This window comes from Anabrus simplex, chromosome 4 (assembly GCF_040414725.1).
Source record: "Anabrus simplex isolate iqAnaSimp1 chromosome 4, ASM4041472v1, whole genome shotgun sequence".
Classification (NCBI taxonomy): domain Eukaryota; kingdom Metazoa; phylum Arthropoda; class Insecta; order Orthoptera; family Tettigoniidae; genus Anabrus; species Anabrus simplex.
This window is the reverse complement of record NC_090268.1, coordinates 336,853,996-336,878,771: the sequence shown is the minus strand read 5'-3', so window position 1 is coordinate 336,878,771 and position 24,776 is coordinate 336,853,996. Positions and strand designations below refer to the sequence as shown.

The window sequence follows — 24,776 nt, the reverse complement described above, 5'->3', positions numbered from 1 at the left end:
ATCTCTATAGAAGTGAGTGAGGGGTAGTCACCATCACAGCCAGGGTAGAATAGATCAATAGATTATAATAATTGCACGTAAGGTGACAACTAATGCCACAACATATTTGTAAAAATATTAATCGAGTACCAGCATAAGGATTGACTCATTCATATTAAACTCTTTAACATTAAACTAAAATTCAGTGAATGTTGGACGAATCACATGGTCTTTTTCATTGTTGTAAAATTGTAAATGGCATTAACCTGTAGAATGTTCTCCCATAAATACTGAAATACAAGTTATTTAGAGTTCGTTAATTTTTTATTAAGATTCGGTAAGTCATTTTCTTTCTATAAACAACATAGGGTATAGGATTGATTACAATACGTAGCTGGTCATCACTCAAAAAAGAAATTTAAAATATTGTACGTTGCTTGTAAGAAAGCAATTACAATAATGTATCTGCGGAGATTTGAACCTCAAGCCAGCTTAATTGTCTGGTGTGCTATATTCGAGTACACTTGCATACGCAGTTAAATACGAATGTTGGATTTAATAATATTATTATTATTAATAATAATAATAATAATAATAATAATAATAATAATAATAATAATAATAATAATAATAATAATAATAATAATAATAATAATAGTAATCATAATAATGATAATAATAATAATAATAATAATAATACGAACTATTCATTATATTATACATGTATAAAAACAGTCAGTAATAATTAGTGGATCAATCGCTGATTCACATGCAGTTCATCAGCGAACTAATCAGATCAGATTACTCTCGAGGTAATTTTCTGTCCTAATACACATCGGAATAACGGTAAAATAATTAGGAAAGAACAAATCAGTCAACGTACAATATATACATGATGTATGTGGTGTTTTTAAAATTGCTAATTTGGTAAAAGGAACTAATAAACTCCACCCTAGTTTAATACCAGTATATGGACATACGAATGTGATATGAATGCAAGTATGATATTTTCACTTACAGGAATCACATAAGTGTTAGATATAATATCGATTTGTTTACCACTATTTAAGTAAGAAAAATAATGTTCAAAAATATTGTTTGTAGAAATCAATGCATTATTTATGAGAGGAAATTTCTATAATTTCTTAATTATGAATTTTAAATTAACAGAGACATACTCTTTTTCCAAAACAACCAGAGGAATACATAATAAACAAATCATCCCACACTAAGACAAAATCACAAGAACTGGCTTCTATTAAATACGTCCATTAATAAAAATTAGCTATTAAATTATTGATTCATGAAATAATCTCAATAATGGGGAAAATTCGATTATACAACAGCAGAGAGATGGATTCAATTTATACGTATCTATTTGTCATAATTACTATTCATGGTTTAAAACAAACACTACAAATATCTACTCTATAACTAATTTTCCTGAGAAATAAACATGGTATAATAAGCTCAAAGAGAATTATTATGCATAGAAATGTGTAAATATATAGTATTCGAGAAACAAAATATATTGCTACTTAATTTATTTGAAAATATTAGATTTGCAGCACTATAAATACCGACGTACGCTGTCTAAATTTGATCCTAAGATTCCCCTGGAGGCGAACACCAAAATACTTAGGCTATGCAGCCCAGGAGTATCTATTAATATAATCGTGCATATACTTTAATAATTAAAATACATGTCCTCAATAATTCAGATGAATATATAAATTATGGTGATTAGCATTGTAACAACAAGGCAGAAAATTGAAAACTTCTGCAGAAGATCACTATTCACCTATTTATATAACGTATGAAGCATCAAACTTTATAATTCTACTATATGTAAATCAGGACATATATTCATAACCTCAGACTTCATGTCATTGCTACTGAGTATATTTTAGGAAAGATAATACCACCGATATGCAAACTCAAAGATGACCTAGTTTAAGTGCTTAAATTGCTTCTAAAGCATTTTTCTTCCTCTATTACATTACATAACAGGAATTCGTACATTTCATCATAAATACTGATTTCAAATCTTACTGTCAAGTGCATAAATTATTAATTAAAGTGCAATCCAACAGTTGATTGCTATGAACAAATTCGACACAAGATAATTAGTCAGATAAATGTTTACTAATATATATATAGAATGTATGTGCGTGTCCAGCCCCTGCCCAGTTTCTATACGATAATATATCAATAGAACAATGTATCATTTACGTATACACCAAAGGGCACAATACCATCATGTTGAAAGAAAGGTATGCTATTTTTATAATAGTAGGGATATAATATTGTAATTGACCCTATAAACGGAGCAACATCCTCTCAAAAATGGTACGTATCTTTCCATTACATCAGTCATCAATTCATTCCTGCTAGATAATAAGATTTAGATTTATAAACTCATACAAGACATTAATTTAAAAATATAATTAAAGAACTGAATGCAACACATAAAGTAAACAAAAAGTAGATAAAAGGTTAACTTACTTTGTTGAGTAGTAATAGTTGTGAGAGGGCGGTAGAAGGCGTCGGGGCTGGGGGGTGCGACACACGCCTCGGTGGGACTGATGGGGCCCGGCGCCTCCTCACGAGGCCCGTCGGCGTCCCGTGACGACGCCGCACCACTCCAACAGTCACGCCCTGTAGTCTGGTACTTGTTGCATGCTTTCTTCACCATGTAACACCGGGGCATCTTGATGCTACGACTGCCTATCAGCATCAACTTCACTCAATAATATTTGATGACTCTTCTTCTCAGAAAATATTCTTCAGTGCAAAAAATTGTGTAAATCTCCTATTCACTCGGTGAATATTGTTCAAAACTTCCCTTCTATAATAATAAAATTTCTAAAATATCAATCAATAAATATTTCTTTCTGATGATGAAATATATTTCACTCTTTTCTACTGCTTAAGTATTGCTTTCGTTGTCTTAAAGATAGGCCTACTGTCTCATAACATATTCAGAGGTGTCTTTACTAGACTCCAGTATTGCTTGAGATTAATAAATAATCACTGTCTTCTTGCACAGTTACGTTAAGTAGACAGACTATCACTATGTTTTGAATTTGAAGATAAATCACTTCATTCCAATATAAAATCAATAAATATTTTCAAGACTCAAGAAAGGAAGTGTATTGATTTTAAATATCAGTACACCAAGGTTGGTCTAGTTGAAAGGACCACCTACCTTGCGGCTAGAGATGCAACAAGTTGCATGTCACAGGTCTCAAAACACTCTTATTAGTTACAGAACAAAGAACGTTTAAATCACAAAGTAATTAACTATTACTTTGAATAAACACACACAACCTCCAAATAATTCTTCAAGGTGTGGATAAACAATGTTCTTGAAAAGAAACTCTGAAATGAGTAGTGTTGCTTCGAGAATATCGATTTTTTTTCTTGAAAACAAAGTTTCAAATTCCACCAAAGTAATCTCCTTCGTTTACCGTTTGAGTTTATATATCTATATAAAAATAATACAAAATATTTGTGTCTTACGTTGCTTCGTTGATATATTTTGTTGGCGAGCTCAATAACTACATGAGTCGTTGCACATAATCAGCTCAAGTTGAAATGAGAATCAAGAAATTACTATTTAAAAATAGTGAATTTAAAGTCCACTTAATTTCTTAAATCATTAGTTTTCCATCCCTTTTCTTCTTTCGTTTCTTACGTCTTCTTTTACTGGTTTTTGCTTGGTTGAGAAAGAATGAAATCATCAAAAGTGCCCGTTATTACAATATTGCTTTGGTTTCATTGGTATACGCCATCACAGTATTTTTGTTTGGTTTTATCTAATGTAAATATATAAATTAAAACTCTATGTTTCTATGAGTTTATGTTTCTTTCGATGTTTTTAGTTTCGTTGGGTCGGCTGGAAGGAGCGGTTGGTGGTATATGAGGGGTTGGCAAAGTAGAGCTTACCCTCCTGCCACCTGTTAGTCTAACCTCTGAGAAGCAACAATTGGTTCACAATATACACAAACACTTGTCACACACACATACACACGGAACACACAGAACGGACACAGCTTGAGTAAGGCCGAAAAAAAGATTCTTACTGTAGAGAAACGAGATTGAAAGAACAAGGACGGCGTAATGTTCTCATCTACGTTACAAGGAGTAGAATTAGAGTCTAGAATACTGCAGGATCGGATTAACTGGAAAGTATATAATATATACCGAAAATTGTACGATTATTTTTCAGTGTATTCACATGGATATGTTTTACAATACTTATCTTTGCGATCTTCTCATCTCCTTTTCTTGAGCATCTTCCGGTCGCCACCACTTACTACGTAGAATTTTGTTAACTGTTTCCGAACTGAAGATGTTGTACCTTTCACTTTGATAAATGTTTTATTCTGAAGCACAAGAGAAGATACGAAATCATCTGCAGCCATGGAATGGTCAGCAGGTGAAAGATATCACATGAAATGTCTGTTTCTTTGATCTGAAAACACGTTTGAAAATATAGAAGTTTTTTTGTGAACCTGAAATGTTATTTAAATTGAAGTCTGTAAGAGATTGCACAGTAGATGTTGGTTAAAGAGTCACTCGCGAACACACCTTGCTTTTGCCGTTCCCAACGCCCTATCTGGCAGACCCAACGGCAAGTGGCCGAACCGAACCTCGACGACGTGCATCAGCGCTGGGGTGGCTTCCACGCTGGCGGTGACGGCGGCGGGGGTGATATCGACGCGATGCGCCTGCGTTCCCTACACCAATGTGTGTGTGTGCCATTAGACTCGCATCCTACATAGCACGATCGATTCGCTGCCAGCCTCCGTATCTGGCAACACCTGTTACCAACGTACTTGCCAGCGAGCCTCCCCTATCGACCCTTTGCCGACTTCCCTCTCTGTCGCTCACAATCCCTTCCTCTTCTTCCGTCCCTCTCTCTCGTATTCCAAACAGAGTGTGAAGTGTAAATCATACATAGGAGGGGGTGGCGTACTGGGATGAAGCAGAAGGGTGAGGTGTGTGTGTGTGTATATATATTTATTTTTTAAAAAAGGGGTTGCTTGTCGAAGCCTCCTCCATCCACTGCCGTAGTCACGTCGAGATGTTACGGATAGAGTCCTATATGGTATGTTTCAGTTAATATTTCAGGACATTTGTCCTCCGTCTACCCTAACTGGGAGGGGTTAAATTGGTCTGCTGTATCACTTCAAACGTCTAGAGCTGTACAGAAGCACTACCATCACACCCTCTTCCTTTTCTCCTCTCTTTCAACTCCTCCGAGAATTGCTTGGAGAACTCCCTCAAACTCCTACTGCACGTAGTTCATCTCTTCTTTCCAGAGATGGCGGTGTTACTACCACCCAAATAAGCAATATGTAGAATAGCTTTCCTATTCATTATCTTTTGAAATAACATAGTCAAGATACTTTCAGGGCTCCGTCTCACCCAGGCTATTTTTAGTGTCGCAATAGAAGAGTTTTCTCATTAAGTGAGACACAGTGCGCCATTTAAAGGAGATGTTCGTAATACCAGTAACCCGTCACTTTAGAAGAAATTACGTGGGTATTAATAAAAGCAACGAGTTTAAGGTTTTCAAGCAGGAAATTGTAATTTCTAACAGAAATATGTTTCCTCAGCGGTCCTCCATATGTCATAAATTCACAGAAAAGTTTGGAGTAAGCTCGGACACATTAATGGACGTTTCAAGATCAACTCCATCCCCGTTAGCCGGGCTGAGTGGCTCAGACGGTTAAGGCGCTGGCTTTCTAACCCCAACTTGGCAGGTTCGATCCTAGCTCAGTCCGGTGGTATTTGAAGGTGCTCAAATACGATAGCCTCGTGTTGGTAGATTTACTGGCACGTAAAAGAACTCCTGCAGGACTAAATTCCGGCACCTCGGCGTCTCCGAAGACCGTAAAAGTAGTTAGTGGGACGTAAAGCAAATAGCATTATTATTATTATTATTATTATTATTATTATTATTATTATTATTATTATTATTATTATTATTATTATTATTATTACCATCCCCGTTAATTCTTAATTAAGATTTTTGCCTTCATCAGTAAATAAGTATTTATAAAAATATGTGCCTCTTTGCTGAAGTAGTTCACTTTCTGTGTCAATAGCAGAGTGAAACCTCCGAATCGCAAGATCTCCAACTAAAACCCGGAAGGGGTAGCCGGTTGCTTAAAGGTTAGGAAAGATGCATTCAGTACTCCATGTCGTGCGATGGATCTCTGGTTATAAATTCGGTGTTAAACCCAGAAAGTTTAATGTTTTTAAGCAACTGGTCGTTCAACATAGTTTAGGCATCACAACGATAAAGTTGACCGGATGGTAGGATAAATGATATCAGATCCCAAATCCACTCACCAACTGACACAAAATATTAATAATAATAATAATAATAATAATAATAATAATAATAATAATAATAATAATAATAATAATAATAATAAACTGTATACACATTGAACACTCAGCAGGTCATCAACTAATCCGCCGTTAGCTGTCATAAGTAGCCTAGATGTCAGTGATTGAGGCGTACTCGGAAATTGTGGATCGGGCCCTGTTTTACGGACGGATGCCCTTCCTGATGCCAACTCCACGTTGAGGCATGTAATCACTATTACATGTTTCAGTGGTGTTGGGTAGAGTCATGTGTTGTCTGAATTTGAAGAGGAGAGTGTCGAGACAAGCACAAACAACCAGTCCCCGGGTCGTAGGAATAAATCACACGCGATTAAAATCCCCGACGCGGCCGAGAATCGAACCCAGAACACTTTGAACATAAGTATTCAATGTGGATTATACATCCAAGAAGTCATATAATAATAATAATAATAATAATAATAATAATAATAATAATAATAATAATAATAATAATAATTAGAAGAAGAACTTGCCCTTATTCCAGCGTGAGATATTATGTCGTATGGCTCTCGTATGGTCCTGCAGGCCTCACATTATTATTATTATTATTATTATTATTATTATTATTATTATTATTATTATTATTATTATTATTATTATTATTCATATGTTCATTTGGAGATACCCACAAATAGTTCAGGAATATATTCTAATCAATGAAGTTTCACGTCAGCGTGTTTCACACAGTTAAATTTAATTGACTTGACAAATTTTGCAAGTACAGAGAGCAGCACAAAATGGAAACTAAAAGGAAACTTTCTCCGTTCTTTCTTATGTAATAATGTGATTTTATAAAACCTATTATTAAGGTATCTAAAAAATTAGTGAAATGTAATAAAGATTAGTGAAGTGGTCATATATCTTAACGGGCAGTACGAGCAGATTACCAGTCTCTACTTATAACGATTTTGAGAAGGGGTAGAAACTTCTGAAGAAGAAGCAAAATAATAAAAACCGTCATGAAATATACGTAAGTTAATTACTCTTTTACCTCGAGAATTTACTGCAAGAGGAAATAATTTCTAACCAAGGCAGGTCAGACGGTTTCGATAAATGAGATGGAACTTGAAAAAATAAGTCAAATAAGCGGACTTAATACCTGCCACAGGGATTGTATGACGTGTTTGCTATACACATCTAGCATTTTGACAATTTATACATTAATTTTCTCACGAACATGTTCAGCTGCCCTATATGTACTACCTACCGACCATAAGACAAATATTTAATAATAATGTTATTGGCTTTACATCCCCCTAATAACTCTTTTACGGTTTTCGGAGACGCCTAGGTGCCCGAATATAGTCCCGCAGGAGTTCTTTAACTTGTCAGTAAATCTACCGACACGAGGCTGACATATTTGAGCACCTTCAAATACCACCGGACTGAGCCAGGATCGAAACTGCCAAGTTGGGGCCAGAAGGCCAGCGCCTCAACCATCTGAGCCACACGGCCCGCCGACAAAATTTTCAAGAATATACTTATTAAGATAAACATGCATGTGTTTGGGTCCATTTTACAGGTTCATATCACTAGGAAACTAATATTATCGAGACTACCAAATTTCATTCTGCTGTGGTCATGAACTGTGCGAAAATACGCCCATATTGCCAACTGATCTCCCTCCCTTAGATCAACATGGATGGAAACAACAACACATTGCACGTAAAATTCAAATTCCTTCCTCAAAGATAGGTACAATTTTCATATAAGGTATTATTTCATGCGTCACAATTCTATTTTTTCAAGTTAACAACACCAGTACCTACAACGAAAACGTACAAGTGCATCCTAGAAGTTACTTACCACGCTATAATGAGCTCAAAAAGGCATTTTTCCCTTAAACATTTTGAGATGATGGTGTAATACTATGAATTAGTCAGGTAAGACTTATTTTGTCTTACTTGTACCTTCTAGGGAATTAAACAAGTGTACTGAGTTTGATTGCTCTAGCCTATCATTTTCCTGAGAAAAGTGTACCTAAAGGAAAAAATATATGTAACCTTAGGAAATTTAATGTTTTAGAGGACATTGATAAGATTTTGAAAGGATCGGTTAAGGAACTGGTTGGACTTCCTAATAATTGACCTGATGGAATGTTGTACGTACGGTCCAAAAAAGGGTATCGAAGCCTAGCGCTGATGAGGGCCCCTGGAAAGCCTCAGTTCGACATCTTAACGAGTGTCAACGACGCACATTTGCAATTCCTCAGATATCTTCCAGCAGAAAAGGCTTCAGCCTTATCTGAAGTATGCAACTTGTCCACAGAAGCCATTGATTGGACTGGTTGACAAATACGGTAAAAACTCAGAGATGATGCCCCTAAGACTTTGACAAGGCATAGGCTGTCTTGAATGACAAAAGGAGTCGTTCTATACTCTCAGATATCTCTCAATCTAATTCATGGATGAGCCATATAAAGGAGTTTTCATGCTCAGAATGGACCAATACTCTGAAGATGTGATGCAACATTACAGCTGTTCGTGCAATCCTGGATGGATGTTACAGCACAACATGCTGCCGTTTTCCTGACTGCGACGAGATTGACACGGTTAGACTCATGCCTCAAAGGTGAATTGCGGAGAATGCAAGACATCACATAATAAAAAGTGCTTTTACCTCATCCCTGAGATAGTTAGGATTGAAAACCCATGAAGAAGTATACTGTGAATCGTGTAACTGATCTTTTAGAGGAGCCGATATTATCGCACTACGCCGGCGCACTGGAAATGCTGTTGTATTATATCCAACAATTCGCTTTCACAGGGATCAACATCAGGCATCTGAAGTGAACCCGGGGAAGAATTCCATCTACGAACACTGTCTACCGTGCCGCTTTGATCACTACCGTGTTTCATTGAAAAGGAAGTGTGTTATAAGACTACATACTGTTTAGAAGTATGGGTGCAGTGCCAACTGTTGACCTGAAAACATACCAACAGCGTCGGATTGCCTTTAACTTGTCTAAATGACATCGACTTAAACATTATTAAGGATTTGCAAAAAAAAAAAAAAAAAAAAAATTATCCAGCACCGTTTGTACTTCACAGGATAAGGAGTCAGTCCTCTACTAAATAATGCATAATCATATTCAATAATGTAAAAAGTTGTGATTATGTTTCAGGAATTTCGTGGTCACTTTATTACAATTATTTTTATAATAATACACACACACACACACACACACACACACACACATACATACATACATACATACATACATACATACATACATACATCATTATTAATATAGACCGTTATGCCTTCCAGCATTCACTCTGTAAGGCCACGTCGCCACAATCCTCTATTTGAAACTGGTGCTGTGGCTTCATTTATCTCTATACCTCTTATCTTGCATTTCCTCCGAAATATTCCAGCAGAAAAGCTTCAGCCTTATATAAACTACACAACTTGCCCACAGAAGCCATTGATTCGACTACTACTGCCTTAGTTTAACATTATAAATCCAGCATCATCATATACACATTCATTTATTATTATAATTATAATTATAATTATTACTATTAAAAATACATCACAATTGGGAAATATCCCGGTGGCAATGATTACTTACAGTAGTGTGATAATAAAGTAAAGTTTAAACATAATTACACAACAACAACAACAAAAAACAAGAGTACAACAAGCAAATCCATGGAAAGAAAATATTACAAGGAATACTACTAGTTTAACATTCTAAAACCAGCACCATCATGTACAAATTCACACACAACTTAAGTATTTCCAATGGTTAACACTACGGCTTACTACACTATAGGTTCAGCTTACTACTAGATTAACATTAAAACACAGTCATATACAAATTCACATGCATCTTGAGTATTTCAAAATGTTACACTATGACATACAGCAGATTGAGCGGTCCAATTACTATTATCTTAGCATTGTAAATTCAGCACGTCCATATACAAATTCACACATACCTTAAATAATTCAAATGCCTTAATACTACAATTTACAGCCCATTAAAATATGACACCACCACAGAGAAATTTGCACACAATTTACAGAATACTAATTCTTGAAGCATTTTACATTTTTGGGAAAAGTATCTAAAGCAGCTGAAGGTAATGCGCTCCAGCCATTAATTCCACGATTTACGAACGAATATTTACCACAGTTAGTTTTTCTGCGATCTACCTTTTACTTCATGCGTACCGGGCGAGTTGGCCGTGCGCGTAGAGGCGCGCGGCTGTGAGCGTGCGTCCGGGAGATAGTGGGTTCGAATCCCACTGTGGGCAGCCCTGAAGATGGGGATGTACCTTAACTAAGGCCACGGCCGCTTCTTTCCAACTCCTAGCCTTTTCCAATCCCATCGTCGCCATAAGACCTATCTGTGTCGGTGCGACGTAAAGCCCCTAACCAAATAAATAAATAAATAAATAAATAAATAAATAAATAAATAAATAAATAAATAAATAAATAAATAAATAAATAAATAAATAAATAAATACTTCATGCGGATGATCAGTGCTAGTTATGTAACAGGGCTTTTCTAGTCGGTTGTTCAACTTTAACCGAGCTGGCTTACTCGTGTAAGCATTATACATGGCACATAACCGTGTTCGTTTCCTTCTATTGCCCACCCTAGTTTTTCTATCATACTTGTCATGTTACTTCTAGGATTGAAATCATTAAACACGAATCTTCCAGCTTTATGCTATACCATCTCATGTTCCTTAATGAGTCCTGTTTGGAATGGATCCCTTTCTATTTGTACTATTTGTAACCTGATATCTCTCTTGTAAAATAAATAGACATTTAAAATATATTTTTGGTGCAGGAACATACATATATTACATATTTGTTGTACTTACTTCAAACATTGATATAGGAATTAGAAATATATTTTTGAAGACTTTCGTGTGGAGCGTGGCATTGTATGGAAGTAATAATAATTTCGTGTGGTTATTTCTAGCCGAGTGCAGCCCTTGTAAGGGAGACCCTCCGATGAGGGTGGGCGGCATCTGCCATGTGAAGGTAACTGAGTGTTATTGTGGTGGAGGATAGTGTTATGTGTGGTGTGTGAGTTTCAGGGATGTTGGAGACAGCACAAACACTCAGCCCCCGGGCCACTGGCATTAACCAATGAAGGTTAAAATCCCTGACCCGGCGGGAAATCGAACTCGGGACCCTCTGAACCGAAGGCCAGTACGCTGACCATTCAGCCAACGAGTCGGACTAGTATGGAAGTGAAACATGGACGATAACTATCTCAGAAAGAAAGAGAATAGAAGCTTTTGAAATGTGGTTTCACAGAGGAATGCTGAAGATGAGATGGATAGATCGCATCACGAATGAAGAGATACTGAATCGAAGTGGTGAGAGGAGATCGATTTGGCTAAATTTCACGAGAAGAAGAGATTGAATGATAGGACACATCTTAAGACACCCAGGACTTGTTCAGTTGGTTTTTGAAGGAAGTGTAGGTGGTAAGAACGGTAGGGGTAGACCAAGGTATGAATAAGACAAGCATATTAGAGCAGATTTAGGATACAATAGTTACGTAGAAATGAAAAGGTTAGCACATTATAGGGTGGCATGGAGAGCTGCATTAAACCAGTCTATGGACTGGTGACTCAAACAACAACACTCCATTCAAAGAAGCCAAATACCAAAATGTTTATTTCTTTTATGAAATTTCGTCTCCATGAGCTAACAGCGCACAGCATCTCATGTTGATTTCAACTGACTTTTTCTTTTAATTGGTACCACATCTTATTTTTTAAGTTAATGAACGATGATTTAGATCTGTCTTACCGTTTAGGTTATTACAGCATATGTCAAAAGAAAGAGTACGTAAATTACAAGCAAGTCATAAACATCATAGCGCCTTTGTAATGTACAAGGAGACCACGGCAACACGTATCTCACTCCCATCACCTCTCATGTATTGTTCATAATGGTCGTAATGTTCGTAATTTCACTACTGTTTGTTTCGTCGCACACTTTAATTACCTGTTGTGATTATTCCCTCAAATTTGATTTTCTCAGTCTCTTCAAGTAACAAATCGTCGCCTAAGAAAGGAATATCTCGTATCTCACAATACTCTTCTTGACCATTATCTTCCTTAAGTCAGGTCACGCCTCGCAGCCTCTTGAGGACATGCAGTCGTTGAGAACAATTTTCATTGTGTTCATTTTCCTATGGTTACCTTGAAAGGAAAATGAATTTTGCTGTACAGTTCAGTAAGGATATATATTTTCACGACGTATTTACGCACCCCTATAATAAGGTTCATTCTCCTTCATATGCCGGTAAACCAAAATTAACACAATGGAATTTGTTCCGATGGACTGCATATCCATATGGGGCTGGGAGGCGTGACCAGTCTTAAAGAAAGTAATGGACCGGAAGAGCATTGAGATACGAGGTATTGCTTTTTAGGTATCCACATTATATTAAATCTCTTCTTTCAGTTCATTTGAAATAAATATTCTGCTAGTCGTCCAGGATCCGACGAGACGACCTTGAATTCATTACTCAGAATGAAAATATCCGTATTTAAAAGTATTAAATTTATCTTCCATAAATAATTGAGGAGAAGATACTCTGTTATTCACGTCAACGGCACATGGACTGCCCTATGCTCAAAATGTTAAAACATAGAGCACATATTATAAGGAATATTTTCTCAGAAAATCCTGAAGTTGGTCATTTAAAACGGTTAGAGCCTCTACATTAATATATTGGATTAAAACTGAAATGACTGGAAAAGTAATTAGTAATTAGGAGAAAAGGCATCATAAAAAACGTGGAAATTTTGAATCCTAGGTCCCTACTGACGAAAAAGGTCAATGGTTGGTCACGTCAGTCCGGAGGGGAGCGATGAAGTAGAGGAGCCTGGCACAATGATAACGGTAGTGGTGATTATCGTTTTATGGAATAATAACCCCTAAACTTATATTTATTTTTCGTGGCTTCTTTAACAACTTTTATTACTTTTGGGGTCAGAATTTGTTGTGGATTTAGCCGAGTTTTACAGACGCCAAACTCGTATGAAGGTATTGCGTGTTCCTGTAGCGGTTAGTTGCTTAATGTGTTTTATGTGAATTTAGAGAAAAGTGTTAAGAGGAACATAAATACCCAGTCCCCGAGCCAGAAAAGTTAACCAGGTGCAGTAAAAATCTTTGGCCAGCCCAGGTATCGAACCCGCGACCGTTTGAACTGAAGCCAGTACGCTGATTATTCAACTAAGGAGCTGAACGCTGTTAACCCTAATAATTCAAACAAAATAAAAGATGTCCGGCCCTTTCGAAGAATGAAGGTATCTGAAAATGAAATTGTAGGGCAGTGAAAGTTGTCTTGTAAGTGTAATACCGCTGGGGTCGTAGGAGAACAGGAGATGACCAAAGAAGGCTGGATTGTAAAGCTGAAAATGAGGAGCGTGGCATATGTTAGCAAATAAACAATCTTGTAGTTTCATATGCTGTTGATGTAGAGCTCATAGTCACGGGACCTCCAGTTTTACGTGGATTCCGAACCACGGGGATGTGATTTTCATTTCAGAAATCCATCTTGCGTTGTCCGGAAGTGGAACGCGGCCACCAGTGTGGAAATCCAGTTATCACGCACCCCAGCGTAAAACAGTGTAAATAATACCAGACTCAGCTAGGTGTCCCGTGGTCACACATACAATTTGAAGAAATGATTATCTGGAGGAGTGTTAGACATAAGTGGGAGCAATCCTAGAATATGTCTGGGTCACTAAAAACGCAAGCAAGGTAAGTCCCTAGGGCACAATGGTGAGTAATATGCTTACATCATCAGCTGAGGACAGCTGGGGCGGTCAACGTACGGCACGGGGGCTACTCGTGGCACGCGAAGGCCTTCTAACAGTAAATGGCACGCACAAAACCTCTATATTAAGAATGAATGTTTTATCAGCAACAACTGTGGCTGATATGGAGAAAATAATGATCAATGATCATGGAAATGAATGTGTGAAGGATTTTATTTTTCTGGGAACCCAGCTATTGGACCCTGCAGTCGCGAAATCAAGCATCATATTCCACTTGATCGATGTGCATAGAAGATGAGAAAAATTACACTGACTAAAACATTCTGCTTGTACCATGCAGTCATATTTCCAATATCCACATATTGGTGAGAGATTTGGACAGCAGGCAGGTGGACAGGTGTCTTCAAGCTCTGGCCCTGGAGAAGACTGTTACGCCTTTAGGTGGAGGAAGAATTTATAATAAAAGTGCCAACATACAGATGTGTAGCTTGAAGGAAGGATCATGAGACAAAGTCTCACTTGAACTTCTTTATTTTGTGTGATCGGATTTTCTGGACTTTGGGATGGTCAGGAGAACAAGGAAACTAGGTTCCTAACATTCGCATTGATTGGACAGAGTCAAAGCAAACATACTAAACTATGTGTAGAACAACTAACAGTTTACAGCCGTGCGAAGTGAAGAACTACTGCCCATAGAATCAATGAAGGCTGAATGAGACTATATGGATATATGTGACACCTGAGGTTCCATTTACCGTGCGAATAACGTACGGTTTACTTTATGTTGCGTATCTCTCTTGTTTCCTTACAACGAAAATAACTTGGAATATTTTGCTTAATGAACGTATTGAATATTCTTGTGAAATAACATGGGTTTTTTTTAAGTTCTCGACCTCCTTTCTAGACAGTCTACAGCTTGTGATATAGAGAGTTCTTCAGTGGGTCTCTGGTCTTTTAATGGGTTAGCCTATCAATGTCAGTCAGCTAATAAATTATTTTCGGGGGGTATAAGCTATTTCTTTAATTAATATATAAATTATCGTCTTTGTTATCTGCTCCTGAATTTACTATTGCCACTTTGTGGCTTTCTCGCCATTGTATAAAAGTTTGTAAAATATCCCTGTTATTTTCCAGTGCAGATTTCCAATATTCATGTACTTAACTTTGGTGGAACTTCGTGTGAATAGAATTGCAGACTTATAATTTGTCCCTTCTCTATTTAAACACAGCTCGTGGCTGCGGGATGCTTTTAACTTGTATGAGGAGGTAAATTATTTCTTCCAATTGATCTCTATAATGTCAACTGTACGATTTTTGCCGTTTAAAAGTACGAAGTACTCGTAAAATTCAAGTTTACCACAAAACATTAGTCCTATTCTTCAGACTTTTTACTCTATTTTTACATTTAAATATCTTTGAGGACTCATTTTGAGTACCTACTTTGTCAGCCCTTCTCATTGTTGTGGTATGTTCCCGTGTAGGTTACCGACAGAGGATATATCATCTTGTTACTGGTATTTCTCCATTTCAGTCAAGTGGTAACGTTATCAAGACTTAGATCATCTTGGAAAGGATTTTCACGTCCTGCACATTCAAGTATCAAGTCCAGAGATCCTTTAAAAACGCACTGGGTAAATAAAGAGCGTAATTACCCAGTAACCTTCTCATCGAGATGGATGGTGTTGATTATTGCATACAATTTGTATTATTATTATAATCGCTCGTATTTCTGTTCTGCTCATATTTTATGATATCTGAAAGCTTCTATTTTCAGTTTTCGCTCAGTTATTTTATAATTGTTCGGTTTCTCACACTGACAAAACTAATTTTGAATAAATGCACTTCTTAAAAGTTATAATTTTATATAGTCAAGGCCGAAGATGAGCCTGAGGTAGATCTAGACAAATTACGAACTTGTTCAAGTCAATGCCTGCCCTGCAAACATCACATTTCACCAGCGGTGTACAAAACCTAGCACCAAATTGACGATAAATGTATGAAAGAAACATAATACTAATAAAAACACCGCACAGACTTTAAGACGCATAGCTAGAGTGAGATTTTAACATCCGTGCCTCCAAACCTTTAAATAGAATGACTACAATCCACGACTTGATGAAGTAACATTGTGTGGCCATAAATGACATAGTCGCACACACTACCAAAATATTTCGTGAATATAGAATCACGAAATTAACAAAAAACTAGATATGCATTGCAGTATGCCAGTCATCCAAGCTTAAGACGTTTAAGGCGATATTAATTTCCTATTATACCAGACCTTTCTTCATCAGCTATCGTTTCCTATGACGAAGAGAAGTTAATTTCTTGCAAAACCCGCGTTTTTAAAGCAGTTTACCTGCTGGAACACAGTGCGAACCTTAATGACTAGATTTTCTGTACATAATGGTACGTCTCAGATATCAGCAGTCTTGCATTCCAAAGATAATGGATGTGAACCCCGCTGACATCAGCCCGAAAATGGTTTACCTTGGTTTCTGATTTGTCATTATGAAATCCTGAACTGACACTTTAATTACTGCAATAGAAGATCGAACTGCCTAGTGCGCCGCTAAACTGCCAGATATAGACATGTATTGTTATAGCTGCCAAAGAGGCATCTCGGTATGCAATGCCAGATATACACCAGCACAAGAAGTTTTTCTATCGGAAATTATGTATCGTCTTTTTGATAGAGGATTGAAATCTCGTATGGCTTTTAGTGCCGGAATATCCCAGGACGGGTTTGGCTCGCCAGGTACAGGTCTTTCTATTTGACTCCCGTAGGCGACCTGCGCGTCGTAATGAGGATGAAATGATGACGAAGACAACACATACACCCAGCCCCCGTGCCATTGGAATTAACCAATTAAGGTTAAAATACCCGACCCGGCCGGGAATCGCACCCGGGACCCTCTGAACCGAAGGCCAGTACGCTGACCGTTCAGCCAACGAGTCGAACGATAGATGATTAATTAACTAGGATGGAGAGTATTATCCTCGACGAAATTTAATTCGAATGGCACGAGGGCTGGGTGTATGTGTTGTCTTCGTCATCATTTCATCCTCATCACGACGCGCAGGTCGCCTACGGGTGTCAAATAGAAATACCTGTACCTGGTGTGAAAATGGGAAACCACGGAAAACCATTTTCAGGGCTGCCGACAGTGGGGTTCGAACCTACTATCTCCCGAATACTGGATACTTGTCGCACTTAAGCTACTGCAGCTATCGAGCTCGGTGAACAGAGAGAATAATGAGACAGAAATTAAATCACCTCTTGCTTTATTATTCTACCAAAATAAATTGCAGTTTTTGGTCACTTCATAAGACGAAAGGGGGACAACTTAGAAAAGGCTGTCGTGCAGGGAACCGTTAATGGTAAAAGGCCAAGAGGAAAAGCAACAAGTAAATGGGCTTATCAGGTGAAAGAGGTCACCCAGATGCCTTTAAAGAAGATCCTATCAACGGTACGCAAGAAAACTGGCACAAGTCAAACTAATGTAATTTTTACTAAAGAAGTGGAAAACGTTGCTCTCACTACATATTTTTATATAGAAAATCGTCATATCTCTATTTATAATAGCAGCCGCCAGGGGAGACTAATGTAGTTTTCCCATTGTAAGAAACACGACTGGCTGTTACCTTGAATACTGTTACATTTCACTTGAGGTCTGGGAGCGGAAGCGGAACCATCGCACCTGTGTCCAGAAGACTGTCTAACCTCAAGTTGTGTCAATATTATTTCCTTTTATTATCAAGAAAAGTGTCATCTATCGTGTTTAACCGCTTTTAATGACAAGGTAAGCCTAACCCAACAAAGCTAAGACTTTTGAAGTAATATTATTGATACGCTACTGCGACACATTCAGAGTTGTGTCACTTTTCCATATGAACAGAGCCTAACACTGAGAAATTTCTGCAATAAACTTTGAGCTTGTGACACTTTTCCTTATAAATCCTAATATGAAATCCAGCAATGTTGTTATTTCTGTTTGAAGTTGTTCATTTTTATTTCAGTTATTTCCCAGTAATCCATCGGGCATTATGAGCAATGGCGTCCCAACCAGAATTAAGACGATAGTGCACATGGAACCATTGAACGTCAGATAACAAAATACATGAAATCTGGACCCATTTTCATTCTGCAGCAATATGTCACACTAATTCGTACAGCCAAGCAGACGGGGTAACCATACCTGGTCACTAAAATGAACTACGACATATTATATGACTTAAAGGATTTTGCAAGTAAAATAAGTCCCAATGTCCTAAAGACTGAAGAGGAATATGAACGTGTGGTCAATAGTTATATTTAAGCAGTTCGATTTGATGGAAAGAATCCAGAAAAAATATCAATACGTCTTACTCAGATAAGGAGTTTCCTGGAATTGCAGTAAAGAAGACCCGTTCAACTTCTACTACAAACATCCAGCTGAAGGCAGCGTATAATAAAAAGACTGAACTTCAAAGTGAATAAAAGTGCAGGCTGGTTAAAATTAGTGTCAAAGAAAAACGTAACTCCTAAATTCTATTCGTATTTTTACAACAGTTTATGCTTGAAGATTGGTGATTACTGTATCATGTACCTGTATAATTACGTTGTTATAGTTCCTCTATAATGACATACGAAGGAAACTGTGACTGAAGTTATTCTGGCTTTAAATATGCACTGTTCTTGTTAAAAGAGGAGACAAGACTTGAAGTACTAACCAACTTGCTAAGCAAAAATTATGTTAAGTTCCTACATTACCAGCTTACATTTTGTTGAAAACTGTACTACAGATGAAGTTTATTATTTTTATTTTGTATAATTTTGATCTCTATTGTCTATTAAAAAGCTAAATATTACAAAACGAATTGTTATTGCATTTAATTAGTAATTGTAACAAAATTACCTTATTGCCCTAGTTTTATTTTCAAGAAAATTGGCATATATCAATGAAGGGTCCTCTTTATTGATATTTACCAAGGTTGTGTAACCTTGATATTGATAGTTTCCAAAACCCATACAATATATTAGGTCTTTCATGATCATAGGAATAACCAATGTAACGAAAAATGCCTAAGAAACTCACTCTCTTAAGTGTGTCAAATCATTAAATGACTCTCCTGGAAAATGACATATTTTAACTTGTGCCACTCATCTTGTGTACGGTCGAATTATGAGAGGCAGAAAATGGAGAAATGAAAGCAGTGCTTTGGGTGCAGAACAACTAGACACAATATGTATGAGGTCATGTTGATCAGTTATGAGCGAAACGATACAGATAGAGAGAATCTGGTATATTCCACACCCTGCTATCAAATTGTTAATAATAATAAATAACGAGGTGCAGTGTTCGAACCCTTCAGCCTGTACTTTCCCACTTTCACACCAAGCAAGTCTTAATTTATTCAGAGCGCGGTCTTCTCTCTCCCAATCCTAGTCCTCCCTCTCCCATCGTTCCCATAAGATCTCTTTGTGTCGGTGCGGCGTAAAACAAATAGCAGTTATTGTTAGTGAAGTTAGTCCTACAGTCTAATAACGCATTAGGTTATGATGTCTGCTTGTTGTGCATGTTTTATTTTTTGGGGATTGCTAGAAGACGAAAAGATACGTGATCTACATACCAGGAATCATCCCAGGGACTTCCCAGAACTGAAAGATCTGCAACATTGAAAGAAGAGCTGAGCACGTGTCGTTCCCATATCTGTATATTGTACGCGCAACTTTTAGTGATAGCCGGTGTTACGAGGGTGAGGCGTAAGGAGGGAGCTCTCCCAGTTACGGTAATACTGTCAATTGAATGGGAATGAGATCTGAATTGAATCGATAGTATGATCGATCGATATGAATTTTCTAAACCTTCATTATCTTCAGCCATCAACAGTGCCACACACACACACACACACACCATATACTATTATATAACATTTCTCGATGCGAATCTTGTTCCTAGCATGAATTCTATAGTTTGGCTATGCTGTGTAAACCACAACAGTACTAGTACGTTAAGTGTACGCCAGATGTCTCACGGCGATGCATAAGCGATTCATAGTTTGTGTTTCAAAGATTGCCAACACGAATTTTGAAAATAACTGAGGTCTACCGATTCAGCACTAGGGTGTACATGTATCACTAAAAGCTGCGCATACTATACCATTTCGCTGGGGATCAGTCATTTGTTTGTTATCGATAGAATTCATTTGAGGAAAGATTCCACAAAACTACTGTTTCATACTTTTGTCCTAACATATAAAACGTATCTACTCGTATCTTTCCTGATATACAAAATATTGCACTTGGTGGTAACGTAAGTGTTAATTCTATTCATACTATCCTGGTGCGGGTCTTTCTACTTGAGGATCAAGGGTGACCTACGCGTCTGGTCGTTAGATGATGATGATGAGGTAGGATGAGGCTGAAACCCAGCGTCATCTTATAGCTATACTGCTGTCCAATAACACAAAGGAGTCTGCTCAAAGCTTAACGTCGCCATCCGACAGACTAATCACTATCAACAGCGTGCTAACCACGGTGTGAGACCATAACGGCTTGACACCTCGGCGATCGTGGCCACCAGGCGTGGCTATTATTCTAGCATGCGTCTCCAACGTGTAATTTAGACTTGAATGATTAATTGGTTATGACATGTAAAGCGATATGCCTTTGCTGACGAGACCTAGAACATTTTTTTAACAATTGGCTATACGTCGCACCGACACAAATAGGTCTTATGGCGGCGATGGGATACGAAAGCCCTAGGAGTGGGAAAGAAGCGGTCGTGGCCTTAATTAAGGTACAACCCCAGCAATTGCCTTGTGTGAAAATAGGAAACCACGGGAAACCATCTTCAGGGCTGTTGACAGTGGGGTTCGAACCTACTATATCCCGGATGCAAGCTGACAGCTGCGCGGTTCTAACCGCACGGCCAAGTAGCCCGGTAAGACCTAGAGTTTAAAGTGCTCTATTATCTTCTAGTGTGGGCTAGAACTTTTTTCTTTACTTTCATTGATCTGTCTCAGTCACATCCTTGGCTTCGATAACATGAAAGTGACCGAGGTATGAGTGATGCTAATAATGTCATTCCTTAAACAGTGAGTTCCTGCTATGAATGATGAGAAGATGTCACTCACAGGGACGGTCGATGCGGACATTGGCAAACTGAGACGTAATAGCAACATCTGGCTCAGTGAGGAATGCAACGGGAAACTACCTCACTACTCATTTCCCTTGTGGCACCTAGGCCGTCTATGACAGCTGATATCGGAGCTGTTGAGGAAGAAACCACCATTCGAGCTGAGCACTCAACATACATAATGTTAAGTGATGGTGGTGATTACTACTTTAAGAGGAAGTACAAGTAGGCAAACATCTTCTCTTAACGCTAATGTCCCTTTGAAAATGACGGTGTAGATTAAAGACTGGGAAGGGTCACGGAGTGCGTGATAATGAAAGACTATAATAATGTCATTTGCTTTACGTTTCACCAACTACTTTTAAGGTCTTCGGAGACGCCGAGTTGCTAGTATTTAGTCCCGCGGCTGTTCTTTTATGTGCCAGAAAATCTATCTGCACGAGGCTGACGTATTGAAGCACCTTCAAATACCATCAGACTGAACCAGGATCGAACCTGTCAAGTTGGGATCAGAAGGCCAGCGCCTCAGCCGTCTGAGCCACTCAGCCCGGTAATGAAAGATTTCCTAGGCCTCGCATAACCTAATACGGACGAGGTCGGAAAAGAACTAGAATTCACCAACGGAGGTCAAATAGGAAAGATGAAAGCGAGGGCACTGCCACAACTAAGTGAAACCAGTGCCACACTCAGCTAAGGGAAATGTGCCTGTCAACAGACGCTTCCAATTTGATAGCTCCTGGTCTCCATTATAGTCGCCTGATACAACAAGCAGGTGATAATGTGGATGTACTCTATCGACCCCCCTCCCCCGCACAGAGGGGTGAAGATATGGCATGCAAGCAAACGAAAGCTTAAATTGATATCTTCCCATTTAATTGTTCACACTTTCTTTTAATCAGGGATGACCAGATTGGATTCACGACCTTGAAACTGTGACGCGTAGCAACTGTCACGTTGTACATGGAATACCTTCCTGTATTTCGTTGCCTGGTCTAACATCAACAACACGTTCAACAACTTCGTTAAACATTGTTCGGGTCATTCTCACGACTTATTACAAAACCACAGTGCCAGAGCTTGAGTGTACCGTGGCACAAGTTGATGAAATGAAATGGCGTATGGCTTTTAGTGCCGGGAGTGTCCGAGGACAAGTTCGGCTCGCCAGATGCAGGTCTTTTGATTTGACTCCTGTAGGCGACCTGCGCGTCGTGATGAGGATGAAATGATTATGAAAACGACACATACACCCAGCCCCCGTGCCAGCGAAATTAACCAATTATGGTTAAAATTCCCGACCCTGCCTGGAATCGAACCCGGTACCCCTGTAACCAATAGGCCAGCGCGCTAACCTTTAGCCATGGAATCGGACACACAAGTTGATAATAGTGCGTTTCGACACCGAGGCATAGTTGCAAATATATAACGTTGTCAATTCTTAAAATAGCAGAGATTGGCCAAGAAACGTGGAACGTAACCGATACAGGAACGTGGCTGTAGGACTAGCGAGCAGGTTAGAGTCCATCCTCTTGCATGAGTGTATGTGTTTTCAGTTTTCTTAATTATGTTTAATCATTTTTCGACTTGGAGTGCACATCAACTTAATAATCTATTTCCGTTTATAATTTGGTCCACATGGTCGAATCAGATTGCTTCGACTACCTACTATACTTCACATAATCTTCTATCAAGTAGGGATGAAGTGGTAGAGAGCTCTACTTACTTTCAGTTTCCAAACGGAAGTGGCGTGTTGCTAATGTCCCATCTCTCCTACAAAGAATCCACAGCATTTCTTATTTAAAGTAATGGTAAGTCCAGAGTTAGTCATTCAGACACCTGGAGAACTAGTATTGAAAAGAAGTATTTTCCAAATTAAACAAACACTTTTGAACATCGCAGTTGATATACAATATTTTATTAGATATTAGAATTATGATAGACTCAAATATGTCAAATATATGAAGGGTCAAATCTAATATAATTCAAGTTTTCGTTGGAAAAATTAATGCTTTAATGAGGAAAAATCGATTTGTTCTCTAAATGTACAAAATTGAACATATACTGTCCACACCCAAGGTATATCATGTCCTTCCTCTCTGGTCCCTTAAACTACAGCGCTCATTGAAGCACATGAGTATTTCACACGTTACCACACGCCAGGTTGGTAAACAGAGTTATGCTGATGCTCCTCTACATCTAGATAATATATGTTGGAGTTCCTCGCTTGTGAATTACTATATTTAGTGAACTATTCTCCATATAACAGTGTCCAGTATGTCTGCCAGACGGTAGTGATGGCATAAACGCGTGCTTTTGGGTGGATATAACACGCATATTTGTCATCCTACAATGCTTCGAGGTTTCAGATCTACTCAGCGATAGCGATCATAGCAATGGACAATATTTCATAACACATGCTAAACTTGCAGATCTGTATCTACGCAGCACCTATTCAGTTATATAATGCTAAGTTAAAAGCAATACTAGAGGACCCGAGCTGCTCCTTAGCATAGGTCAGATAACTCGTCTTGATATGCCTGTCTTAGTCATATGTTTTTGCCTGCTCTTTTCTGTGGTTTTATGAACATGGAATAAGGAACGCGTAATGGTACGCCGCAGTTCGTAATCAGAATTCATCTATTCTGACGTCATCATGCCGTCTGTTTAGTAAAAATATATCCACATATTTGCTTCTTTATCCCGCAGTTCTTGATGTAAAGCTTGGTATTGTGTCGTAGAAGGAATGCTATTCTTAATCGCAGTTCTTCTATGTAGAAATATTGTCTTCGAGCTCATATGTTAGTCTCGAAGAAGAGTTTTTTGCAATGAAGAGTAGTTTCTTAACATACATCGCCTTCACTCTTTCTAGTGTAGCTAGGTTATCCTTCGATAGGTGTTCCCAGAAATTGATGGGTCTGTTTGTACGTAGACTTTTTCTCTTATCACCGTATAAGTTATCAAGAACGCTCTGCCATCTGTTGAACATATTTGGAATATGGGAAAGGTTAGATATTCAAAGTGTATCCTCCATAATATGAAGAAGTGTGTACTCTCTGGCACGACAGGTAGTAATCGAACATGACTGCATGCAATGACATCACGAAGGATGAAAATCACATAACCTAACGATATCAGAATATTAATGAAAATGTCAGTCGCTTAGCAACCTGCTAAATACAGAATGTATTGCGGTCTAGGTTAAGCCTTCGCCTGCAATTATTGGAGTGATCACTTAATGATTTGACTTCTTGATTACACAAAATTGGCTGAACTTATAGACTTATCAGTGTCAGATGATTCACCGGCAAGTAATTCCGCAGAGAATAAAACAAAAATTCACGCAAATCGATCCAGTATAAAGGACAGACCGATTTACCGACGCTGTTTTAGTAAACTCTCTTAATATACAGGGTTATTCACCTAACAATTTACACGGAAATAACTTATAAACCATTAGAGATATCTGCATTCTGTTTTCATATTCGTAAATGGT

General features: G+C 38.0%; 1 protein-coding gene across 1 annotated transcript in view; it reads right to left on the bottom strand.

Moving 5' to 3' along the window:
- Positions 1–2,689, bottom strand: part of LOC136872271 (transcriptional repressor scratch 2-like) — a 351,026-nt gene extending 348,337 nt beyond the window's left edge. The window contains exon 1 of the mRNA XM_067146091.2: positions 2,485–2,689. Coding sequence (XP_067002192.2) covers positions 2,485–2,689 — 205 coding nt within the window. The remainder of the gene's footprint in view (positions 1–2,484) is intronic.
- Between the last annotated feature and the right edge of the window lie 22,087 nt (positions 2,690–24,776).